The 24,263-nt window shown below is 34.8% G+C and overlaps 2 protein-coding genes across 7 annotated transcripts in view; one reads left to right on the top strand and one right to left on the bottom strand.

The window, feature by feature from the left end:
• LOC148624062 (transmembrane protein 196-like) overlaps positions 1 to 24,263 on the bottom strand; it is a 321,118-nt gene that overhangs the window by 193,749 nt on the left and 103,106 nt on the right. The gene's annotated exons all lie outside the window — the stretch shown is intronic.
• LOC148624067 (uncharacterized) lies at positions 8,159 to 24,102 on the top strand. Of its 6 annotated transcripts, none has more exons than XM_088566533.1 (4): positions 8,159 to 8,582; positions 18,602 to 18,889; positions 21,825 to 22,191; positions 23,416 to 24,102. In XM_088566533.1, exons 2-4 carry the CDS (start codon positions 18,728 to 18,730, stop codon positions 23,712 to 23,714), a joined length of 828 nt encoding a protein of 275 aa, XP_088422659.1. In that variant the 5' UTR covers positions 8,159 to 8,582; positions 18,602 to 18,727; the 3' UTR covers positions 23,715 to 24,102. The 6 variants fall into 6 exon arrangements, with proteins under 6 accessions (XP_088422659.1, XP_088422656.1, XP_088422658.1 ...); XM_088566530.1 differs by having other exon boundaries at positions 8,159 to 8,814; XM_088566532.1 differs by lacking the exon at positions 8,159 to 8,582 and adding an exon at positions 9,613 to 9,635.

The following is a 24,263-nucleotide window of genomic DNA, read 5'->3' as shown; positions in this document are numbered from 1 at the left end:
CTTTGAGTCATGAATTGCACGAAATATTTGACATACAAATGTACAAAATGTAAACTAATAAATCTATCAAAAGAAACCGTGTCTTCGTGGGGTAGCCTTAATCTAATAATAAAAAAAAGTAATCATGCTTGTAAAACTGTGAGCAAATTATGCACTCTTGATGTTACCCCCTCCACTTCAAAGAAACAAAATAAAAGGTGCGTTATGGCATTTTGTGCTTTAAAATTGTAAAGTCTCGTTAAATTCTATTCAGCGCTTTCAGAGAAGGTAGGGAATAGGAGATGGAGCCACCCTTATTGACTGATGACATATATTCCATGTATTGCATCAAAATTCACACAAACGTCACCAACATTGAAATACACATTGAGAGATGCAAAATTGCATCATGAGATAAAAAATTGTGAAAGTTCCAAATTCTATTCTGCCAGTTTAAAGGGCTCTGTCCGACCATTGCCTTAAATTAAGAAAGCCGAATCTATTCACAACAACTTGATTTCATGGACTATTTTAAGTTGTGAATACTCTAACTCCCTCAATAGCGTCACATATGCTTTTTTAAATATCAAAAACTTCCGTCAGAAACAAATCCTGTACATCATAATAAAAAAATAATATCGGGGAGCAAGCTTTTCGAAAAGATTATACCTGTTAAAGTTAGATTTATATTTTGTGTTTTTCCATAATATTCAGCAGGTGCATGATATTGTACCGTGAGCAATCTAGGTTTGGCCAGGTACTAATCGTCTTTAAGTCGACCTGTTTGTATGAACATATCAATCATAATTTTTATGAGTGTAGTGAGGTTATCTAGTTTATATTTTAGTGTGTCTTAGCTTTTTATTGATTTTAATGCAAATATGTGTTATGTCAGAAAGACCAATTTATGAAAATATTGTAAATGAAACGTGAGGTGAGCACATTTTCTACGTAATAAGTAGTAAACTAAAATTAAATATATGTATAAAACAATGTACAATTATAAAATCAAAATTAATACGAAAATATAAAAAACGAGAACAAATCAAATGCAAGCAAAATAAACGATAAAGAGACAGAATCAAAGCAATGTTTTAGCTGAATTTGATTCTTTATCCTCTTGTTCTTCAGTTCCTATAAAAAGGTTATTTGGCACATACAAACATACTACGTATGATAAAGATGAAATCCTAAACAACCACAAATCCTTTATGTCTTCTCTCAACATCGAAACAAAATGTGAGGACTAACCTTACTTGTATTGAATTCCCAAACTTCATTAGAATCCATACAAAGAATAAATATAGCTGGATCTTCGTTTTGCTCCACGAAGGAGATGTCAATTCATCTTACAAAGATATTGTCCACATTGAATGATGGACAGCAAGCCAGTTGCAATACCACCTACTCTCGTAATGGCATTAATCGTATGTAGATACTTAAATATACTAATAATTTACTTCAAAACCTAAAATCCTGCAGCTTTTCGGATAAGTTCTCTAAAACCTTTTGACTTCTCAACTTTTTACACTCGTTGCCACATGATAAATTGAAATCTCGTTTGAAAGGACTTATTGATAAATCTTTTGCTGATTCGAAAATATATGTTGCTATGGGTTACAAATCTACATAATTTTCTAAAACATCGCAAATGGGTGAAGTGTGCTACACAAAAAAGCAGGTTTCCTGTATGCTTGATTTCCTCATTGATAACATATTTGTCACAATTGTAGGAGCTATTTTTCAACAAGTTGGCATTCTATGGGCTCTAATTTTGCCCCTCGCCTAGCCTATTTGCTTTCATATTCATATATTCAAAATCTTCTAATGAATAAAAATATAAAAGATGCTTAATCATTTAACTTTACACACATATATATTGATGATGTATAGTCCATCAACAACCCTTCTTTTGGTAAATGGTAAATATATGCACTAGAGTTCGAGATATAAAGGAGACTACGGAAACAGCTTGTTCTGCATCTATTTTGACAACAGTGGTCTTTTCAGCAGTAAAATTTATGATAAAAGAGACGATTTTAATTTTAATATAATAAAGTGTCCTTATTTGTGCAGCGATACACTTTTATCTCCTGCATATAGTGTTTCTATTTCACAATTCATTCGCGTAGATAGAGCAAGTACTAACTACTCTGGTTTCCTTGAATGCCATAAATATCTGTGTAACAGACTCCGGAATCAGGGGAATGAGGCAATGCTTCTCAAAAGGTCTCTTACTAAATTATTTTTAGGTATCAGTCCTTGGTTTAAAATAACTCAGTTTTCCTAAAATAATGAGTAATGGTTGGTTTTGTTTTGTTTTTTGTTTTGTAAATAGCTCCTTGTGCTGATGTGACGCTGATTTACTGGTTATGACGCTATAGCATGCAAATGCTATTTAATCACCACTAAACTATTCACTCCGTAATGAAAGAGGGAGGTTTAGGGCCCTGTAAAACCTAGATTTAAACCATCATTTCGTTTGAAATGCCTGTACCAAGTCAGAACCATAGCGATACCTATGTCTATTTTTAGAAATCAGATACATGTTAATGTAAATTGGATTAAAGCAAATGTTAAGCAGACTCTTATAGGTCATTTGTAAATAAAAATGGTGAAATCCAATTGCAAATTCTTCTAGAGGAAAAATCTATTCCATTCCCAAGGAAAGCTTTTGTTTAGAACCATATTTATTACATTTGGATTTTCAATATACAAAGTTTAGCGTTAGCTATTTGAAACTTCCAATAGAGACTGGCCGTTGGAACAATATTGATAAAGAACATAGACTTTGTACTAAATGTCTATGTAATTTATTAGGGGATTAATTTCAATACCTATTAATGTGTTCAAGAGTAATCAAGGGAACCAAAGTTATAGCGGTAATCAAAAGAATGTAATCCAGGGACAAAGACCAGACATGGAAAACAGACATACACAACAAAGAACATAACTAAAATCATACATACAAAGTAACAAAAGTAAATGAGCAACTCGGACTCCACTAAAAACTGGGAGCATGGACCAGGTGCACCGGTAGGGTAAGCGTCCTCTGCTTTTCTAGAAACACCCGCCGAATTGCTCATAAAAAGTCAAGCCCGGGGCAGACAAACGAGGAAAGGAAAACTATGACCCGTTGAATAAATCAGTTTTCATGGTGCTGATGGATACACCATAACGATCCACGAGTTCATGATGACGACCATAAAACTTCTGTAGTGGTGACTTCAATCTTGTAGCAACATAACCCTGTTCCAGAAGCCTATATGTTAGAGTTCTATCGCGATACAAAAAGTCTGCGTAGTTTCGGCAAGCTCTGACATGACGTATGAGTTATGATATGAACACTCCATACGCAGGAGCCGAAGGGATGTTGCCACAGATGAAAGGAAAGTTGACAATTCTGAATGAAAAGTCATCACGTTTGTCGTAAAGTTTGGTCAATAGTTTTCCTTTACCATCGATTTCTAAGTGTAGGTCAAGATATGAGGCTGACTTCACAGTGTTTGTAGTATCCTTTATCTCAAGTTCTTTTGGGTAGATGCGATGTATCAAATCCCCGAAATTAGGATTGTTTAAAGATAACACGTCATCTATATAGCGAAAACTGAGATTGAAGGATCTAGCCAAACACTATTCTTTCTTTCTGATCAGATCAGCTATAAAGTCAGCCTCATAAGAGTGAAGGAATAGGTCAGCTAGTAAAGGAGCACAATTTGTTCCCATTGGAATGCCGACCGTTTGTTGGAAAACACGTCACCACACTGGACAAATATGTTGTCGTTGAAAAATTCCAGTATTTTGTAAACATCTTCCTCGGTATATTTGGAAGATGATTTGGAATTATTTCGAATTATTTTGTTAGAACAAAGCTTGTGCTTCATGTACATGTCAAGATGTGTCACTGATCGATTATTTTAGCATCTTTTTTTCTATTCAAAATAAAATTTGAAGTTAAGGATTTCTCTCCCCTATTATCCGATGTTCAAAACTACCTTCATATTTGTGTTATTGTGTTAATCTAGTCAAGCTGCATGTGGAGCACCAGTATTGAAACAAATATTCAAAGTGGTGATGGAAAGATTCAATTCTACATTTTATGGGTTTCGCAAATAATTATATCTTTTCTGAGTCATCTTTACTAGAAACGTAGTTGACAATTAAAAGCACATTTATCAGCAAATCTTCTGTTTTCGTCAGTGGAAAAAGAACTAATATTGTTTGTTAATTCAAAAGATACTGGATCGTATCGAAATATTAGAAAATCTTTTAGGACAAGTGGTGAATTGTTTTATCTTTATGCTGAACACTATTTTATAACAAACCAGCTGTTTAGATGTTCCAGAAGTTGTGATTGGAAGAAAAACGTATGAGAATTATATTGTATCTAATGCCCGTTCAATCGGCTCCTTAACGCAAGTTGTTTCGAGAACACTGCTTACGATAAACCAGACGAGAGAGGACGGAAATTTTGAAGGTCATAGTCATTGTGATCCGGATTATAAAGATAAATTATTTTTAAACTCAACAAGCCGAGGTCTTATGAGAAAGGTTTAAGGCATGCATGGAATACGAAACTTAAATATCTTTGAGACGTTATTGAAATTACTGGACGATAATTGTTCCCAAATCATTGTTAAAAAGACCAAAAACCTTATGGTTTTAATGTTTACTCACAGAGTATAGTTTTTTTACAACACCTTGAAATACATTATTGCATATTTAGTCTTACATTGTAACTTTAATAACAGAACTGGAGTACATTATAAGAGTACGAACAATTAGTTTTTATCATCTTAAACTATGCTTTGTTAGTATCGGGTGGAATATTTTTTAAATAATTCAATATCTTATCTTCTAGAAAACGTTTTAACACGAATTACTAAAAAATTGACCTTATTCAACTGGAATAGAAGGAGATATACTTATTAATTGTTAGCTTAGTAGCTATTTAATGTCACATTTACTCAATTAATTTGTGGAATTGAGGAGACATTTTTTCATAGATGAAAATAAAGGAGTGCCACGATAGTGTCAGGTGTTACAAAATTCCGCAATACACAGGTGTAAAGTTAGAAAGATAATATAACAGCAATGAAACGCAACTAAGATACAATATTATGCAATCCTCCATCAAAAATCCATGTTCATACTTAGTATTTTTTTCAGTAAGTATATCTTTTCAATAAAACACGAATTCACATTAAAATCAATAACATGCCAAGACTGTTTAAATTATCTTAAATAAAACTTCACTTCAATCATACAAAAAATAATTAATATGTTTGAATGAACCCAGTTTTACGTTTTATCTCATGAAATTTCTATGTTTCTATTAACTTAGGCATTATACGGATAAACATCTAAATCGATTGATAAGAGAGAATCTTGAATATCTTTACTAATCTAAAGCTAAATGTATTATACACAGTAATATTCAAGCACAGAACCTGTTAAATCAAACAGTCTCTGATCTGGCCAGCCCCGTGCAGGTCCGGGTGTTAAAAGAATAGGCCTACAGCAGCGCTAAGCTTGTCGTAAAAGGCGACTAAATAGTGCTCAGAACCCTAGCCGGGGGCTAGGGCGCTCTGCCCACAGAGCAACTGGGATGTGTGTCCCAGGTGGTGGAATGGGGTACCCCTGGCGTGTTACTTGCTGGGGTTGTCAGGCTAAAATACGGAAATCCTGACCGCAAACCATAGTGGTGCACCGTGTTGGGAAAGATGCCACGTTCCTCACACGTTAAAGAACCCTACTGTGGTATTCTCCCGGTGTAGGAACATAGGGCTCCGCCACAGGAGGCTATATTGCCCGACCCTACCCACCTCTCCCTCTTTCCAGTGGCAATCAAAATTTGTCGACCCAGTTATCCTTGTGTACCATCCCTTTTTCATTTCATCATCATTTCATGTTCATTTTATCATCAATTTCATGTTCATCGTCTGAATATATCTGAAATATTGCTGCTCGGACGTTAAACCCCAACAAACAAACAAACAAACTGATCTGGCCAAATCTAAATTGCTAACGGCACTTTATCATCCACCTATTGAACATTATGGAAAAATACCATAATCAGAATCAATTGTTTACAAGTATAAGCCTTTCAAAATAGCTTGCTCACTGATACCATATATAAAGCTAATGAAGGAGTGCAGAGTATTCACAACTTAAAATAGTCCATGAAACCAAGTTTGCATTGTTAGGCAATAGATTTGGCTTTCTAAATATAAGTCATTGGTCGAACAAAGGCCTTTAACATGGCAGAACATAATTTGATAACAACTTGCAAAAAACGTTTTATCACACGATTTCAATTTGCACCTCTTATTTCATGCAGTCAAACCTGTGAAAACCGGCAGTCCTCGTGACCACAACAAGAGGTCGGTTTCTACAGTGAACCGGACTGATCAGGTTTCAGTGGAGAATCAGTGAAGTTTGAAAAACAATGACAGATGATAGCCAAGGCATACATTGTAATATCGTTTTTAAATGATAAAAAACAATAAAAAAGTAATTATTTTATGAAAGACAAAGTCAAATAATCAAACTATACATATATTTACATTCATAGTATCAAGTTAAAAGAGCTGATCTTGTGTTCCTTGTTTTATTCCATTCAGTACGAGCGTACATTCGTGTCCTCTGCCATGGATTTCATAGGCCGCCGCAACTGCAGAAATCGGCCATCCTTCGTGTTTGCAAAGTTTATCATACGATTCATATTTACAATGAAATTCTGATAGTCATAATCGGAACAAAAATCATTAACAGAATCTGCTTCCATTTTGTCTATATCACTTTTAGTTTCGTTCAAGTTGCAAACATCATCTCGTAGTTTGAATTGTACGACGAGTGTTTTCTCTTATTCACTTTCGTAAGTTTCCTCAATCTTTAAATCAGCCTAAGCTATGTACAATTCACCGAAGGTCGTTCTTCCAGATCCGGCAGAGTTTTGTCTAAGTTCTGAAAACGGAATGTTATCATCATCTTCATCCGGATCATCACTGATATCATTGGGGTTCACCACGGGGAAACCTGCTTCGTACCCTACCGGTGCACCTGGTCCATGCTCCCAGCTTTTAGTGGAGTCCGAATTGCTCATTTGCTTTTGTTACTTTGTATTTATGATTTTAGTTACTTTATGTTCTTTGTTGTGTATGTCTGTTTTTGTCCCTGGATTACATTCTTTTGATTACCGCTATAACCTTGGTTCCCTTGATTACTCTTTCGAGACCTTTTTGAAGTCGGCATATTAACAAGAAAAACATCGCCAATTTTACGCTTCTTGGGAGTACCATCCATATTGACATAATTTTTTTTCTAAATTAACGACAGTCAATTGCTATAAACAATAATCTCTATTTTATTTCTTTTATCTTTTACCGGCTTTCCAATTTAAACACTATTGGGGTTCCTTGATTATGTTCACCTTGTGCAATTACATATCCATAATTTGACAATTTGATAATTTGATGACACAGTTTTGACAGTTAGGTTATAATGCGATTTTGTGTATTGAGACCAGAGTTAATGACCGGAATTCGGAAAGAGCAGTGGTTGGTCTAAAAGGGGTATGTATCTGAAGGGGTATCATCAAAAAGCAAAATTTGCTCACAGTTTTACAAGTATAATTAGTTGTTTTATATTAGCTTAAGACTACGCCACGAAGACATGGTTTATATTGATAGATTTATTGGTTTACATTTTATACATTAGTATGGGGCAAATATTTCATGCAGTTCGGGACGAGAACGATTGACTCAAAGTGAGCAAGCTACCCTGATATCACCGAGGTTTTTTCGAAAGGAAGATTATTTTTTTTATATGGTACATATTGGTCGGACATTATTATTCGTATGACAGTACTACGGTTCATGCTAGTCCTGTAACGATTACATTTATGAATGTGTAACTGCAACCCACTTTAAATAAACTAAAATTACAGTTTCAGAACCATGCATTATTTTGATATGCAAATCTGACTGATAGTTTCTGAGTAAAGAATAAAGGGTAGTACCACCAAATGACTATTTCCTGTTATATTTTAAGCTGACGTTCTTAATTGAGAATGGAAAAAGATGAGAAGAATAGGCTATTTGTCGCCACTATCATGAACTGACAGGGAAAACCAGAATAGCACAAAACAAGTAAAATATTGTTCACTTTTATCAGTCGTCTACTAATCCTATGAAATCCACTTTAAATTCGTTATCAGGACAGTGTAGGGTCGGTGAGACCTGGTGATCGCATCACTGATTGACTTACCAATATGATTGTTTGGAAGTCAAAGGAAATAAACTAGTTGATGGACAAGTAACCGCGTTTATAATTGGTGGAAAAGGCTACAAATCACTAATGTCATTTTCCATATGCTCCAATGCTAATTGCACTAAGTTTAATGTGATATGGAGCTTCTACCTTAAGTTTAACTTGAAGAAGACTAAATATCTCCTAAAAGCTGCACTAATAGCCCTGAATATATCATGTGAGGATTTATAACCTAACAGTACCTCATCGGCTCTTAGAAAACAACAAGATAAAAATAGAAAGGGAATGTCACAAAAAAAGTGTTTGCAAATCTCATAGAAATATTAAATTCAGTAAGTTACAGTGACCATTTTATGTAGAAATAAAGAAAATGTGATTCTCCGCCAAAAACAGTCTCATTAATTTGGGCAGATTTGATGAGCACTTTTTCCACAGTAACATTACACAAGCGCACTACAACTTATGTAGGATTTTTTGCTTGCGCTCTAAGAGCTAATTTGTAGAATTAGTAGTATGTAACCAATATTACATCAAGCCATTGCGTTAAACTCGGTTCTGCTACAGGTAAGTCACTAGTCAAAGTGGATTAGTAGTAGAATTCACTACGGTTCCCTGTTACCAATTTTAAGGGCATCGCTATCCTGAGAAGGCGTTTATGTTAAAGTTCAGATGTCCATTTCTGGAGTGGTATAATAACTGATTATTGCTGATTTAATCAATAACAACTGATACTTTTTAGAAAACAGTTGAATGTTTACGGAGAAAATTAATTTTGTTTTTAAAAAAAACATAACACAGTATCGGTGGTAAATTCCATGATTTATTTGTTTGTACTAATATAAACCTTGTACAACTAAGGAGTAGATATATACCAAAGTAAGACGAAGGCCTTGCTACTTGTATGGAAAGTAAAGCTACTGAACAATCTGGTTATTTACGTGAAAAAAGCTCATAAAATATCTTAAAATAAATAAACTTTATATAGTTTATAAAACGGAGATGATACTTGCATCATTATTTTTTAAAGTATGTCATTAGGTGAAAAAAAACACGTGTTTATGAGTAATTATTGATGTCACCTATCCAGGTCGAGTCATGTTTATATAGGCAACAAGTATTTTGTTTTTTATGTATCACTCTGTCCTGTATGCCATTATCACTTGAATGCGTTTTGTAACAGTGTAAACTGTACAAGAGAATTTTGTCTGAAAACATGCCGTAGAATGAGTAAAATATCTAAAAACAGAACTTACCTGAATTCAAAAGGTAAAATTAAAGTCTTAGTATTGGTTGGGATACTTTGATTGTTTTTCTTATAATAACGAAGCAAGTATTCTTAAGCATTCATTTAACTCTATTCTATGAAGGAGAATGATCTCATGGACGTAAGTTGTGCTATACCCTGGTGTATTCTCATCATTAAAGTAGGTGGAATAATACCCTAGCCTAGTTTCATCACTGAAGCAAGTGTTGGGTTCAAACCCTGGTTTAATCTCATTATTGGAGCAGGCGGTGATTTACCCTTGAGTAGACTTATCATTGATATAGGTAAGGTAATACAATGGTGTAGTCTCATCATGGAAGCAGGTGGTCATTTACCCTTGAGTAATCTTATCATTGAATTAGGTGTTGGGTGCATACCTCGGTGGAGGTTAATCATGGAAGCAGGTCTTGGGTAAATACCCTTATTGAACCAAGTGTTAGGTACATACCCTTGAGTAGTCTCATTATGAAAGCAGGTGGTGATTTACCCATGAGTATTTTTTATTGTGGAAGTAGGTGAGGTAATTCACTGGTGTAGTATCATAACGGAAGCAGGTGGGGTAACACCCATGAGTAGTCTCATCATTGAAACAGGTGTTAGGTACATACCCAGGTGTAATCTCATCATTAAAGCAGGCGATGATTAACCCTTGAGTTAAAGAATTGAAGAAGGTGGAGTAATACCCCTGTGTAGTGTTATCATGGAAACAGGTGTTCAATACATATCCTTGCATAGTTTTATCATGGAATCATGAAAGCAGGTGTTGGGTACATATCCTTAAGTAGTCTCATCATTCATGTAGGTGGTGGTCTACTATAGTGTAGTCTCAACATTGAAGAAGGTGTTGGGTACATACCCTCTCATCATGGAAGCAGGTGGTCATTTACCTTGAGTAGTCCCATCATGGGAGTAGGTGGGGTAATACCCTGGTGTAGTCTCGTCACGGAAGCAGTTGGGGTAACAGCCATGTGTAGTCCCATCATTGAAGTAGGCGTTGGATACATATCCTGGTGTAAAATCATTATGGAAGCAGGCGATGATTTACTCTTGAGAAGTCTTATTATTGAAGTTGGTGGGTAATACTTTTGTGTAGTCTCATCATTGAAGCAGGTGTTTTGTACATTCCTTGGTGTAGTCTCATCATGGAAACAGGCGGTGATTTACCCTTGAGTAGTCTTATCATTGAATCAGGTGTTTGGTACATACCCTGGTGTAGCCTCATTATTGAAACAGATGTTGGGAACATACCCTGGTTTAGTCTCATCACTGAATCAGGCGGTGATTTACCCTTGAGTAGCCTTGTGATTGAAGTATATGGTGATTTACCTTATTGTAGTCTTATCTTTGAAACAAGTGTTGCGTATATACCCTTTTGAGTAGTCCCACCATGGAAGCAGGTGTTAGGTAAATACTCTGGTGTATCTCATCATGGAAGCAAGCAGTGATTCACCCTTGAGTAATCAAATCATTAAAGTAGGTGGGGTAATATCCTGCCGGAGTCTCATCATGGAAGCCGGTGTTTGATACATACCATTGATTAGTCTCATCATGGAAGCAGGTGGGTCACATACAATCGAGGAGTCTTACCATTGATAGAGTGGGATAATACCCTGGTGTAGTCTCATTATGGAAGCAGGTGGGGTCCATATCGTTGAGTAAGAAACATTAACAGAGCTACACGCATGTTACGGTTTGCTTAAACTAATAAACCCGATATTAAACCTGAAAAATAAATGAAAGCATACTCTCAGTGATTCTTACGTGATATCTTAAATTCTGGGTTATCACCGCTATGAGAACGTTCTCTATTATGAGAGATTGCAGATGTCTTTGAAACAATATCATTTAAAGATTTTATTTCAAAATATAAGTTAAGTTCTTTTTTATCCATGTACAGTGTAAATACATATTTTACCCCTGGCTGCATTACCTGAGCAGATTATAGAACATACTAGAACGATTGTCATACGCCGATGTTATCATGACAAATCAAAATTATTGTTCGAACAGCTTCCATATAAAACTACAAAGTTAATTATTTAATTTTTACTACTTTTTCAATCTGTGATGTATCTTTTTAAGATTCTGAGACGAGAAGTCGACAATTTTGTAACATATCTTTTTATCAAAACAAAATTAGTCCAAAAATATGGGTTTCAATTCTGACCAGAGCACAGGTCACATGATATGGATATGAAGAAAACAAAAATATCTGCCCTTACCTGTTCGTATTTCAATAGAGCTTTTGTGGAAAAAAAAGCTATTTAGACAACCTTATCATTAGAATTTCCTATAATTTTTTTTTATTCAAATGAAAGAAGAATAATGGAAATAATTAAAAAGATGTGTTATAAAAATACACATTGGTTGTGATTTGGTACGATAAAAAGAAGTTTTTTTGCTATTGGAAGTCATTTTGGGTCAAATGGGTTCTCTGTGCCTAGGTAGCTAAAAAACACCCATCAATCTTTTTTTTTTTTGTCCACATATGCTATAATTTTTAGTAACAATAGTCTTTTCTGTATTTAGATCAGTACTTTTGAGAAAACCATACAAGTGAAACCAACCAAATCAAACCAAATAGAGGAGGTTTCAATATTGCAAAATGAATAAGCAATAGTAATAATGGGTGGCACTACAGACCACTTTAATGAACTTTTCTATGGGGTTTTCTATATTAAAATGTGCACTCGAGCGGAAAATTTGTGAGGATCAATTTTCAATGAATCAATATTGCCTCGAACGGTAACCTCGTATTCAGATCTAAATTTCTGAAACCTGAGACCATTGGACTCATACCAGCCCACGGATATCTCCCCGAGTATAAACATTCGATTAAAGCCATGCAGTAGCTCAAATACATGCCAGAATCAAAAGGCATAAATATTCAACATGCACAGAATGGAGGAGAACAAGAAATTGGACCATATAGATTGGATAAATATGCAGATGGAACGGTTTTACGAATTTAATGGCTTCTTCTGGCATTAATGCCTTAGATATGTTGAATCCCGTCAGCGATATGACCATGAACGATTTACATCAACATACAATTAAAAAATGAAGAACGGTGATACAAATATGTTTGCAGATGGGAATACGACTTCGACCAGGAAATAAAAAAAGGATCCCGTAGTTAAAAAAAACACGTAGAATGCATAGAATGTATGAGCCCCCTTCGAACCTATTGAAGCATATTTTTGGGACGAACGGAAGCCTCTAAATTATATCATGAAGCATCAGAAGATCGGATCGGCTACTATGACGTCATCTTCTTATATCCATTCATCAACAAGACCCAAACAGTACCGCTAAGCCACCCGGAAATTATTACGGAAAATTTTAACGGAATCGAGAACTACGAAGGACTGATCAAATGCAAAATTCTGCCGCCCAGAGAACTTTACATGCCAGTGCTTCCTGTCAAAATCAGCAACAAACTGATGTTTCCGCTATGCTGGACGTGTGCTAAAAACCATTAAACCTACTGTTACCACACCGACGACGAAGAAAGAGCATTAACTGGAAAATGTGTAACAGATGAAGTAATGAAATCTCTGGAGATGGGATATGAGATTACAAAGATCTATGAAGTATGACATTTTGTAGAAAGAGAGAGATACAAACCCAAAACCAAAAGCGGTTGTCTATTTACGGATCATGTGAATACATTTCAAAAACTCAAGCAAGAACCGAGTGACTGGCTAGAATGGTGTAAGACAGAAGTAGACAAAGAAAGATACATCAAAGATTACCACGAAAAAGAGGGAACTTTAATCGAGTACAAGAATATAAAGAAAAATCCCGGTATGAGAAACTTGGCAAAACTCATATTGAACAGCTTCTGGGGAAAATTCGGACAGCGATCGAACATGTGTCAAATAAAATACCTAACAGAACCGACTGAGTACTTCGACACGTTAACCAGCGATCAGAGCGAGGTAACTGAAATCAACCTTGTCACAGATGAATTTGTAGAAATACCATGGAAGTTCAAAGGACAATTTGTTCAAACATCAAATCGAACATGTAGCCTTTGCTGCATACACCAGGCTCTGGCTGGCTCGACTGAAACTGTTCAGCTTCTTGGAACAGCTTGGATCCCGTGCTCTCTACTGTGGTACTGACTCAATAATATTCGACAATAAAGAAGGAAAATGGAAACCGACCCTTGGAGACCTGACGAATGAAGTAGCTGGAAACAAGATAAAATAATTCCTAATGGGCTGCCCTATTAACTATACCTTCAAATTAAACAAACCACAAGATGGCGGAACGACAGCCTGTTGTAAATATGAAGAATTACGTTAAAAACTCAATACAACTCAATTATGAGATTTTAAGAGAAATGGTAGTGAACGGATCTGAAGGCGTCACTGTAGAAGATGTCATAATAATTAGAAGGAAGAAACAGACAGCGGAAAGATTACCGAATCGTCTTCGATAAATGCTCTATAAAGGATGACTCGTACCAAAGCTACCCGTATGGATATTGAATTGTAAAGACAATGTGGGATCTCCGACCCATAATGTTCTCATGACGGAGAAATACAATAATGTGAATGTTAAAAAGCATTGTTATTGAAAGAGAGGTAACTCGACTTCGAAACCTTCGGGTGAATGAACGGAAACGAAAACAAACGTTTTAATTTTTCAAATACATCTAACCACAATGAACCACGACAGTGAAAATCACTAAGACATAAATGCACGAGCAGACGACCCATGTCTCCATATAAAGTCATTCGTCAATTAAAATCAACGGAATATGAATATGTATATACAACGGAATTGCATCAATAATGACCCATACCAACAATACCAATTAACAGAAATATTCATTACAATAATAGATTGGAAAGTTTAGACAGGTGATAATCCCCATAACCCGCAACACTATAAAACAGTCCCGATTGTCCACCTAACAATACCATTTAAAATCAAAAGTAACGCTAGAAAGAAAGACATGCGAAATGAAAAGTTATATCAGGGTTAAAATCAATCATTCAAAATAGTCTTGGACAATTTAAACATATGCTGTCATTAAAAGGTCAAATCTAGTTCAAAGTGAATTTGGCGGGTTTTGATATGCATGAATCACCTTCTGTCTGATTTTTATCAATTTAGATCGAAGATCAGAATTGATATAGAAGTCGCCAGACCCTATATATTTGTAAAGCCTGTTAGCATCTGCAACTATCTCGTACACCGCCACAGGAAAATAGTTTCACTGACATACCCCGGTAAGGTTCAGATGCAAATAGTTAGGTCCCATTATTTCTAAAATATCATGGTTTATTCCGTGTTATTTACGCGAATAAACAAAACCAATAAACAATTCTTAGTTCGAAATAAATAAAATGTCGATTAATCTGGTTTCCAATTAAAATAGTTGACCTCTGGCCTCTTACCAGTTCTACACATTCACCCGAATAAACCAGTCTTTTAAGTGTCTATAAATGTTAGACACGTAATAAACCATTTTATATTAAGCTAGGAGGGAAACCCCTATAAGATTATAAATCGTCATCAATACAGAAAGAAAATATAAAGAGAGGTACGTACCGTTGATGAATACAAATCGAAAGAGCTGTCTTCACATTTCGTGCGGGCGGATCCAAATATTTTCAAAACAGGGGGCAGTGACGCCGATAAAGAAAGGGGTTCCAGGCTATTTATTGTTCATTTTGGCAAAGTTTTGTGTGTGTAAATGCATACATTAAAAGGTGTTCTTCAAGGACTTTTTTCGTTTGGCCCCTTCCCCTATGATGATTCCCTGAATCCGCCACTGTAGACGATTGTGTTTAATGAATAATGATTTGATAGACAGTCGCTAAATTGAAATTTAGAGAAAGCCAATTAGTAGTTTGCAGTTCATTATTGCAGGATGTTGGACAGGTTTGTGCGTTCCAGGCAGAAATCGACCGCGACGAGAACAATAGAACTCGCGCTCTCATTTAGTTGAGGCGGAGAAGTGAATCATGTTGTTTATTGCCGTTCCTAATGACTTTACAAGTTACTTTTAGACAAAAAAAATATTATTTCCAATTGAAGTTTGGAAAATTATTAGTAAACATAAAATCATCAACAAAAACAGTATTAAATAACACTAAGATAAAGCCTTGATCTTTAATTGAAATAATTTTGAGTGGGGGTACGTTTAATCGTAATTGGATCACGCTTTGTGTTCGGGAAAAATACACAAGTCCATCAAACTTGTTTCTACCAACGTGCCAAATTTGGGATTTTTTCTAGCTGTAATAATGAAAAAAAAAATTAAGTGAGTCGGGACATTGAAGGTTTGCCAATGTACACATGACATACATTTACCTAAGTTTATCTGTATAATCCCGTCAATAAGCTTGAAAACAATTAAGTTCAAGGTTACATGTATCGGAAAGTGGTTTAATACCAAAATAGATTAACTACAATTATACATCTATCAGTGATATTTACTCAAATATTATTTGAGTCAATTTTCACTCTATTTACTAGGAATTTTATTCGCGAAATCTGAAAATTTGATTAATTCTTGCTTTTGAGGTGTCTGTGGTAGTGTTGAACATGGCTTTTATTTAAAACGTTTCCATTCGCAGATTTTTTCTCTCCGTCAAAATATGCAAACTACATAAAAATCTGTTTTATCGTGATTCTGTTGAAATCTGTTGAATTGTCAGTTAAACAACACTTGGTCTGTGACTTTATGATTAAGTTATTCCATACATTTTGTCTTTTGAATTCAGTTTACGTTTTACTCTTAATTCCTTTCTCACGCTTTCAGTCCCGAATTTCTTATGTTTGTGTAACAATCACACTGTCTCTAATTCTATGATTTACGAAATTTAAAACAATGCCGATTTTTTTCATTAGAAAAGGCAATTACACTACACATGTGCACAAAGTGAACAGGATGCGGCACCGAGAAACATCCTGATGGCGACATAATTTTGGTTGGTCAGAGGACTACGCAACATTCCTCCAAAACCCCCAAATCAATACAATCCTTTCTTTACCCTTTTATAAAATTTTATTAAGATCAACCTAATCCGGTGTAGACATGAATCTTTCCGTAAAGCTAAAAGTTTGCGATGCAAATTTTTGGTCGTTCCCTCCGCGGGACTCGAACTCGTACCGCTGTGACATCTAGGGCGCTGGACTTAGTGCCTAGCTGGCCGAGTGGTCTAGGGCGCTGGACTTAGTGCAGGCAAATAGCCTAGCTGGCCGAGTGGTCTAGGGCGCTGGACTTAGTGCAGGCAAATAGCCTAGCTGGCCGAGTGGTCTAGGGCACTGGACTTAGTGCAGGCGGTGTTGCCATATAAATAGCCTAGCTGGCCGAGTGGTCTAGGACGCTGGACAGTGCAGGTGGTGTTGCCATAGATGTCACAGCGGTACGAGTATATAAATAGCCTAGCTGGCCGAGTGGTCTAGGGCGCTGGACTTAGTGCAGGCGGTGTTGCCATAGATGTCACAGCGGTACGATTTGCACTTGTCGTTTCTTGTTCACCATACATGTAGAAAGCACTTTTCACCAGTCATTTATCATCAACACGTGGATGTCGTTCATATTCGATCATTTTCCGTCTCAGAACAAACAACGGCATATCGTAGCCATTTCCTACCCGACAGACGAAAATCACAATGAAATGGGAGATAATTTAACTTGGGTAGATTTCTGTCTTGTTCCATGTAATTAGACAACAAACCTGAATATTACACTAAATGGGGCACTGTAAGATGCCACGTATTGTTTTTGTAAGTGGCTACAAGCGAGTCACAATAACTTGTATTTAGATACGTTTGTAGTCGATTCTGGTTTTTTTTCAAATTAAATCAAGTTATCCCAATTTTTGCAATTTGACGATAATTTTAGGCGTAACAATCGATATAATTGATTCGGTACATGAGTACTTTGATTATTAAACTTCTACCTAAGCTTTCTAACGGCCGTAACCCGTGATAAAAATCATGAATCGTATATGCACAAAAGGTTTTCTTAAATATTTTACCAATTTTAAGACAGACATGTACTAATGCTAACTCTGTATTTTATGGCTCACTTTGTTTCTGGTTATTCTGAAATATGTAATAAATAAATGATTAAAAAAAAAACCAAAACTTAAAAACCTATTATATTATGAACACCAATGAAAATCTGGTTATAATTATTTTAATTATTGCGTAGTTTGAGTCTCCATATGATAATCAATTGACACGAACAAAAAGTTCTTTTAGTTAATATGGCTAACATTATCAAAAGTCTAGATGAAGTTTTCAATGAACTTCGAAAAACGTACAAAACCCCAAGAAAAAAAAACGCCAACAGCTTAAAGTATATGTATAACCTAAGCTATCTTAAAAAGTAGAATGCACTGGTCAAGGAAATCGTGTTTTTACTTCAAGTTTAGCTTATATGAGTGTATACGTGTATGTAACCATGTTTTTTGTTGGTTTTAAAATCTCTATCAAGCTTATGTTATACTGTTTTTATATATGAATGTACCGACTTAAAAGTTACTTGACTTGACTTCAATGGGAGCACCCCGTTCACCTTGATCGACTCGCTTTAAAAAATGTCAGATTCAGATACTTTACCTCTTATGAAGAGAACGATAGCGGAAAGAATGACGAGTTCATGATGGATGCTAATATTTTTGATGTAATAACTGCAATCTTGTCTTACATTATTGATAAGTATATTATTTTATATAGGAAACTTTCAGAAATTTTCAAATGCGCCAAAAATTTTGCCTTTTTTCTTTGAAATGAAAACTACCATGACAAAATAGAACTGTCTATCAATCGATCATTTACTGATGCTAAGATAAACTTCAGAAATTCGTCTACGTTTTGTCTTTCTATTCATATACATGTAAGCAGGATTTTATTTTTATTAAAAGGTTTCAGTGGTGTATGATATTTTAAGGCGATACTTGAAGTCAAAACTAATCACTTAAAGCATGTCTTGGAAAGACACAATCGTGTGTTATCATTTCATAAAATAAATAAATTGATCATAAGGTTGCAGCTGATTCAACCATATTTTTCTTTGTACTTCAAATGTAACATTAAACTTTACATTAATTACAGCCTGTACAAGTTGTCACTCTAAGCTATGGGTCAGCTATATAGTGTGCAGTGGACATTCATCACATACTAACTTTCATTCTTGCCTGGCCCTGAAGAAAGATTTAGTGATGTGGATAGGAGAACGGGATGATGATCGTAAAAACTGTGGCTGTTTTAGGACTTGTCCACGCAATATATGGACATGGGTTTTTATTAGATCCACCTCAAAGATCATCTCTATGGAGATTCTATCCAAATCATTTTCCTCCGAACTATAATGACAATGCACTGAACTGCGGCGGTAAAACGGTATGTACAATTACAGTTAATTTGGTCTCTAAATACTAAATAGCATTATATCGAGTAATATAGTTGAATTTAGGGAACAAATTTGGTCTTCTAGTGCTGCGGACGGCTAAGAATTTTTTCGAACTTTAATGGGCCTAGAGGTTGTACGGCTATATCATCTATCAATTGAAAGATAAATCAATGTAGTTTTTGAATATCATTCTTTTCTGACTGAAAAATGGTGAAGTTTTCCGCTTTTTGCATTAATTAGAGGAGGGGTCAAATATCAATCGTTCCCAATACACTTTGATAAGTGATTTAAGTGAAATCGTTCATTGTAGGTATCGGGAAACATGTAAAATGTAAAAAAGAACTTTTTTCCGACGAAAGTTGACTATTTAATCACAGAACAAAAATGCCCCTAAAATTGGTTGCATTTTAATGCATTTTCAATGATTAAGAGATAATAAGATACCGTAGAATATTACAATGTACATGTATATCTAAGTATTCTTTACTGAATAACAAATAAAATAAACACAACGTTCTCGACTCGATCTGCAACATGAGCTTTACAAAATGAGTTTAAAGCTGCAAATTTTCAGATGATTAAACTATTTATTGTACTAAAATTGTATAATACGGAATCGTTTCCGGACAAATTGTCTAGTTTCCGGACTGTTGTATTAAGAGTGATATATGTAAAGTATCTAGTCTACCTTACGTTTTGATGAACAGACTTAAGGTTTTGAGATTTATTTTTGTACATACAAAAATCATACATATTTTTTGTTGTTGCGTTTGTCTTTATATGCTTGGACTTCAAATAAAACGTTAAAGATTTAACCATGAATCAGGGATTCTCAAACCATAAATGCGACTCGGGGGTTCATGATGAGGCTGGATTTCGTAATAAATTTAACAATATATAAACTGTGAATTTTGAACTTTGCATGGAGGCATGTACAAACATGTACATGCATGTTGTCACAATATTTATTTCTTATGATGTTTAACTGTGCGCCAGGCTGATGCTTGTAATACAATATCCTCTAGAGTGGCAGATCCACACTGTGAAAAGGAGGGTGCTAGCCGGGGTCCCTTAGAAAAGGGTGTGTGTGTGTGTGTGTGCAAGGATATTATTTACCGGTTTTTGTTTGTCCATTTGACACATAAAAACGACAAATTTTCCAATAAAAAAGGGGAGTGCCAGTGCCATGCACCCATCTGGATAGGCCACTGCTCTGAACGGATTATTCTAAACGAGTTGATAAAAACAAACCAGATTCTTTGTAAAAATTCTAACGCAAAATGACGAAAGAAGTTCAGACGCAATAAAAACTTCTAAGATTTTTTTACCTCTCAAAAAGACTTTTTTTTTTAACATTTTTTACATTTTTGAAATTCTATATATGGGACCTTTACATGTTACCTGTTTTCCGATACCTACAATGAACGATTTCACTTAAATTACTTATCAAAGTGTACTGCGGTCGATTGACCCCTCCTCTAATTAATGCAAAATAGCAGAAAATTTTACCGTTTTTCACTTTGATAAATAAGATATTCAAAACCTACATTGATTTATCTTTACGTTGACATATGATATAGCCGTATACCCTCTAGGCCCCTTAAATTCGAAAACTAAAGCACTTTTTATACCTGTCCGCAGCACTATTCCCTTCATTAAGTGAAAATCACCTCATGAACTTCTTTAGGTAATCTATCAAACCATGTTGAATGTCCGTTTGAGTTATAAAACCATTTTTCGAAATTATTATTTTTTCAACTGCATTATGTTTCCATAGTGCATACGAACTCTGAAAAATTTTTGAGAATTGTATCTCAACAGATCTAAGACATTCCATGACGCTTATGCAATTTTACATGTAATTTTAAATATTTAAATGTAATTTTGTCGGTTTGTATATTGGAACAGCTATTTGAATATTTGATGTAAATATAAACAAAAAGCCGTGTGCTAAGGGTTGATTGTCTCATGAGTTTTGAGCAAACGTTTCCCTTACAGAACAAATCAAATCTAGTAACTGAATGTTATAGCTTGTAATAAGAAGAAAAGAGATTGGCTGACGATTATCCGTTGAAATGTAATTAACAGTAAATTAACAAATAGCTTTAAACTTTCTATCACTTCATAGGTTAAAAATTTTTTCCTTAATCTTCGAAACAAAAAAATTGAACTTCATTTTTCAAAATTTTTTAACTTTTCTGCTGCATACACTTTTCTCTAGTACATACGAACTCTGGAACTTTTCAGAACTTTATCTCAATAAACAAAAACTTCCCTATTATGCTTAATGTAACTTCCATTTTATATATTTCTATATATGCGTATGCCTTGATATTGTAAAAGTCATTTGAATATTCAGGTCAATACCTAAGTCATGTGACGTCAACTCGTTTGAATATATACAGATGTCAATTGAACATTACAAAACATCCCTTCATTTAAACATATTTTATTTGCTCAATAAAAATTAGAGAGCATGCTTTCACAATATATGGACTATACATTTATATATTGTAATAAACAGCCTTTCTAATCCTGTATTGACATCTATTCAAATTATTTAAAGTGACCTAGCTAGCATCATTATGTATAAGGCACTTCATGAAAAGAAGTGTTATAGAAAGACAGTTCTGAAAACGACTGTTCTATGAATGAAAATCACGATCTGGATATAGCATACTGAATATAGTACTAGGAATAAAAGTTCTTATCAATGTTGGAAAGGATAACTCACTTATTTCTACGCACTCGTGTTAATTATGCAATCGTCCGTAATATTTTTTTGTTTTTTTTTTCATTTTTTTGCATTTGTCGCATTAAAAAAACTTGCTTGTTAAGCCCATGGTACTACGTCACTGATTCTATTATTAAACTTTATACATGAAATAGACTAATGAATGTCGGTTCTTTATCAATTGTGAACAGCGACAGTGGTATGTTAATGAGGGACGCTGTGGAGTATGTGGCGACGCTTATGATGACGTAAGGGACCACGAGGTTGGAGGTTATTTTGCGACCGAATTTATTACAAGAAATTATTCATCAGGATCTATTATTATAGTAACAGTCAGAATAACGTCCAATCACGGTGGATGGTTTGAGTTTAAGCTTTGCCCGCGTGACAAGGATGATGAGCTTCTTGAAACATGTCTGAAGAGGTACGTTTTAAAGACCAACAGAGGAGAAAGTAAATACTTTATTGGAAGAATGTCAGGCAATATTGATATTAAATTACAGTTACCGAATGGAATTCTGTGTAATCGGTGTGTTTTGCAATGGAAATATAATACAGGTACGTTATTTGTAAGGTACATGTAGTTGGGACAAATTTAAACATATATATTTTAAATCATTTCACATACAAAATCAAAAGTAATCAAAGCGCTGATGACAATGAAACTCGATAGTCACGAGATATTTATAAGTATTTAAAAAAAAAAACTTTTAAAGACGCTAATCATAATCCGCAGATGGCACTTTGTTCTTTCTGTATTTCTAAAAAAAAGATTTATTATTTACAACGAGATCAGCGCTTTCATCTCTACGAAAACCACACATCCACACAATACTGATGATTCAAAATTTTATTTGTATTTCGTTTCTATTTTTTTTTATTTTGCTTCTCAATGTGTAATCTTGACAACGTACCATCAGTTTCTGGGAAGAATGCCATTAGGAATACTTATACCAAGATCGATACATTCAGAAGGAAAATAGCAATAATAATAAGAAAATAGCAAAAATACAAATTAAAAAGGGGCAATAGCGCCAACATGGGTCAACAGAATTTCACGATAATTTCGCTATAATCCGCCAGAATATGTCTATACCTAATGGTTTTTGAGACATTTGCAGAAAATTGATGGTGGACACCTATGTTCTTTTTAGTAACAGCAAGGCCGTAGCCATGGCGTTCGATGGGTGCGATCGCAACGCCTTTTGGAAAAAAAAAACACTTTGATTTATATCTTAGCCTGTAGTTAAAAAGAAATCATACCAAATAACCAAGTAAAATTGCTTATCAGTGATCAGTTCGCACCTCCATTCAGAGAACCTGGCTACGGCCCTGTTAACAGCAGCCACGTTTGTAAACAGATCAAAAATAAGTTCTCGACAAGACACCCTAAGAAACATTCAAACTAAGTTCCATTAGATCAGGTAGTTTCAGAGGAGAAGATTTTTAAAGAAAAAAACTAATAAGAGCCTTTAAAACGTCTTATAATATGTAGGCGAAACCTATGGGTTATATTTAGTAACAGCGGTCATGTCTTTTCAAATATAGAAGCATTAACTTTGCGCAGGTCATCCTTAAGAACAATCCAAATTTAAGTAAGTTATGTCCTGTATCATCAGAGGAGAAAAAGTTTTAAAAAAATGTAATGACGACCTTATGTCAATAAATCACATAGCCTCTTGGGAGAGATGTTACAATATTCAAAATAAATCTAATTTAGTTTAGGGCAGTATATCTTCCTCACTGGAGTACTTCAACACTAGGATTTTCTACATTTTGCAGGAAACAGTTGGGAGTGTAATAAAGACGGTTGCTGTCTGGGATGTGGTCCACAAGAACAATTTTATAATTGTGCTGATATAGGAATACACGAGAGTGAAGACCTTCATGACTCTGGCGAGACAATTACATCACTGAATGCTATCAATTCTCTACAACGTCATAACGATAAACACAAAAGAATGAAACACAAACATTGTATACCTACAGCATTGTTTAGAAAAGTTTCAGGTATGGATAAATGGTGCCAAGACACATGTCCATTCTGTCCAAAATCACACTGCAAGTGTGCATTTAGATAGAAGTACTGAAATGATTTATTCAATTATAAAAATGCGTGATACAATATTACAATGTTTAGGTACTGCTGTGTGTGGTATTTAATGTTTGAGTATAACAAAACGCAATAGTTTTGTTGGACAATATTTGTTATCTTGGCCATACTTTATTCAACGAACAATATCTGTTATCTACGCCTACTTTATTCGATGGACAATATATGTTATCTGAACCTACTTTCATCGATGGACATCTGTTATTTGAGCCATACCTTATTTGATGGCGATCAACTTACCACAAAATTAGTTTACATTGAGCACAGATATCTATTCTTCTCTTGAGAACTTGAACTTGATCAACACACGTTTATTTAGAAAATTTTTTTTTTATATTTTAAACGAAGCGAAAGTATGGGTTTTTACTTATTTGATATTTAAAAAATCCTCCTAATAGTAATTTCGGAAACATTTAAATCTGACAAAATTCGTGAACTGTCGTTTCTCAAACCTTGCCAAACATTCTAGGCGACTCTTCAACTCAATAAGAAATAAAAAGAAACATGGTGTCCCAAA

This window comes from Perna viridis, chromosome 2, assembly GCF_037379345.1.
Source record: "Perna viridis isolate PV_CMFRI_1.1 ecotype Kerala chromosome 2, ASM3737934v1, whole genome shotgun sequence".
NCBI lineage: Eukaryota > Metazoa > Mollusca > Bivalvia > Mytilida > Mytilidae > Perna > Perna viridis.
This window is presented reverse-complemented; position numbering and strand designations above follow the sequence as displayed.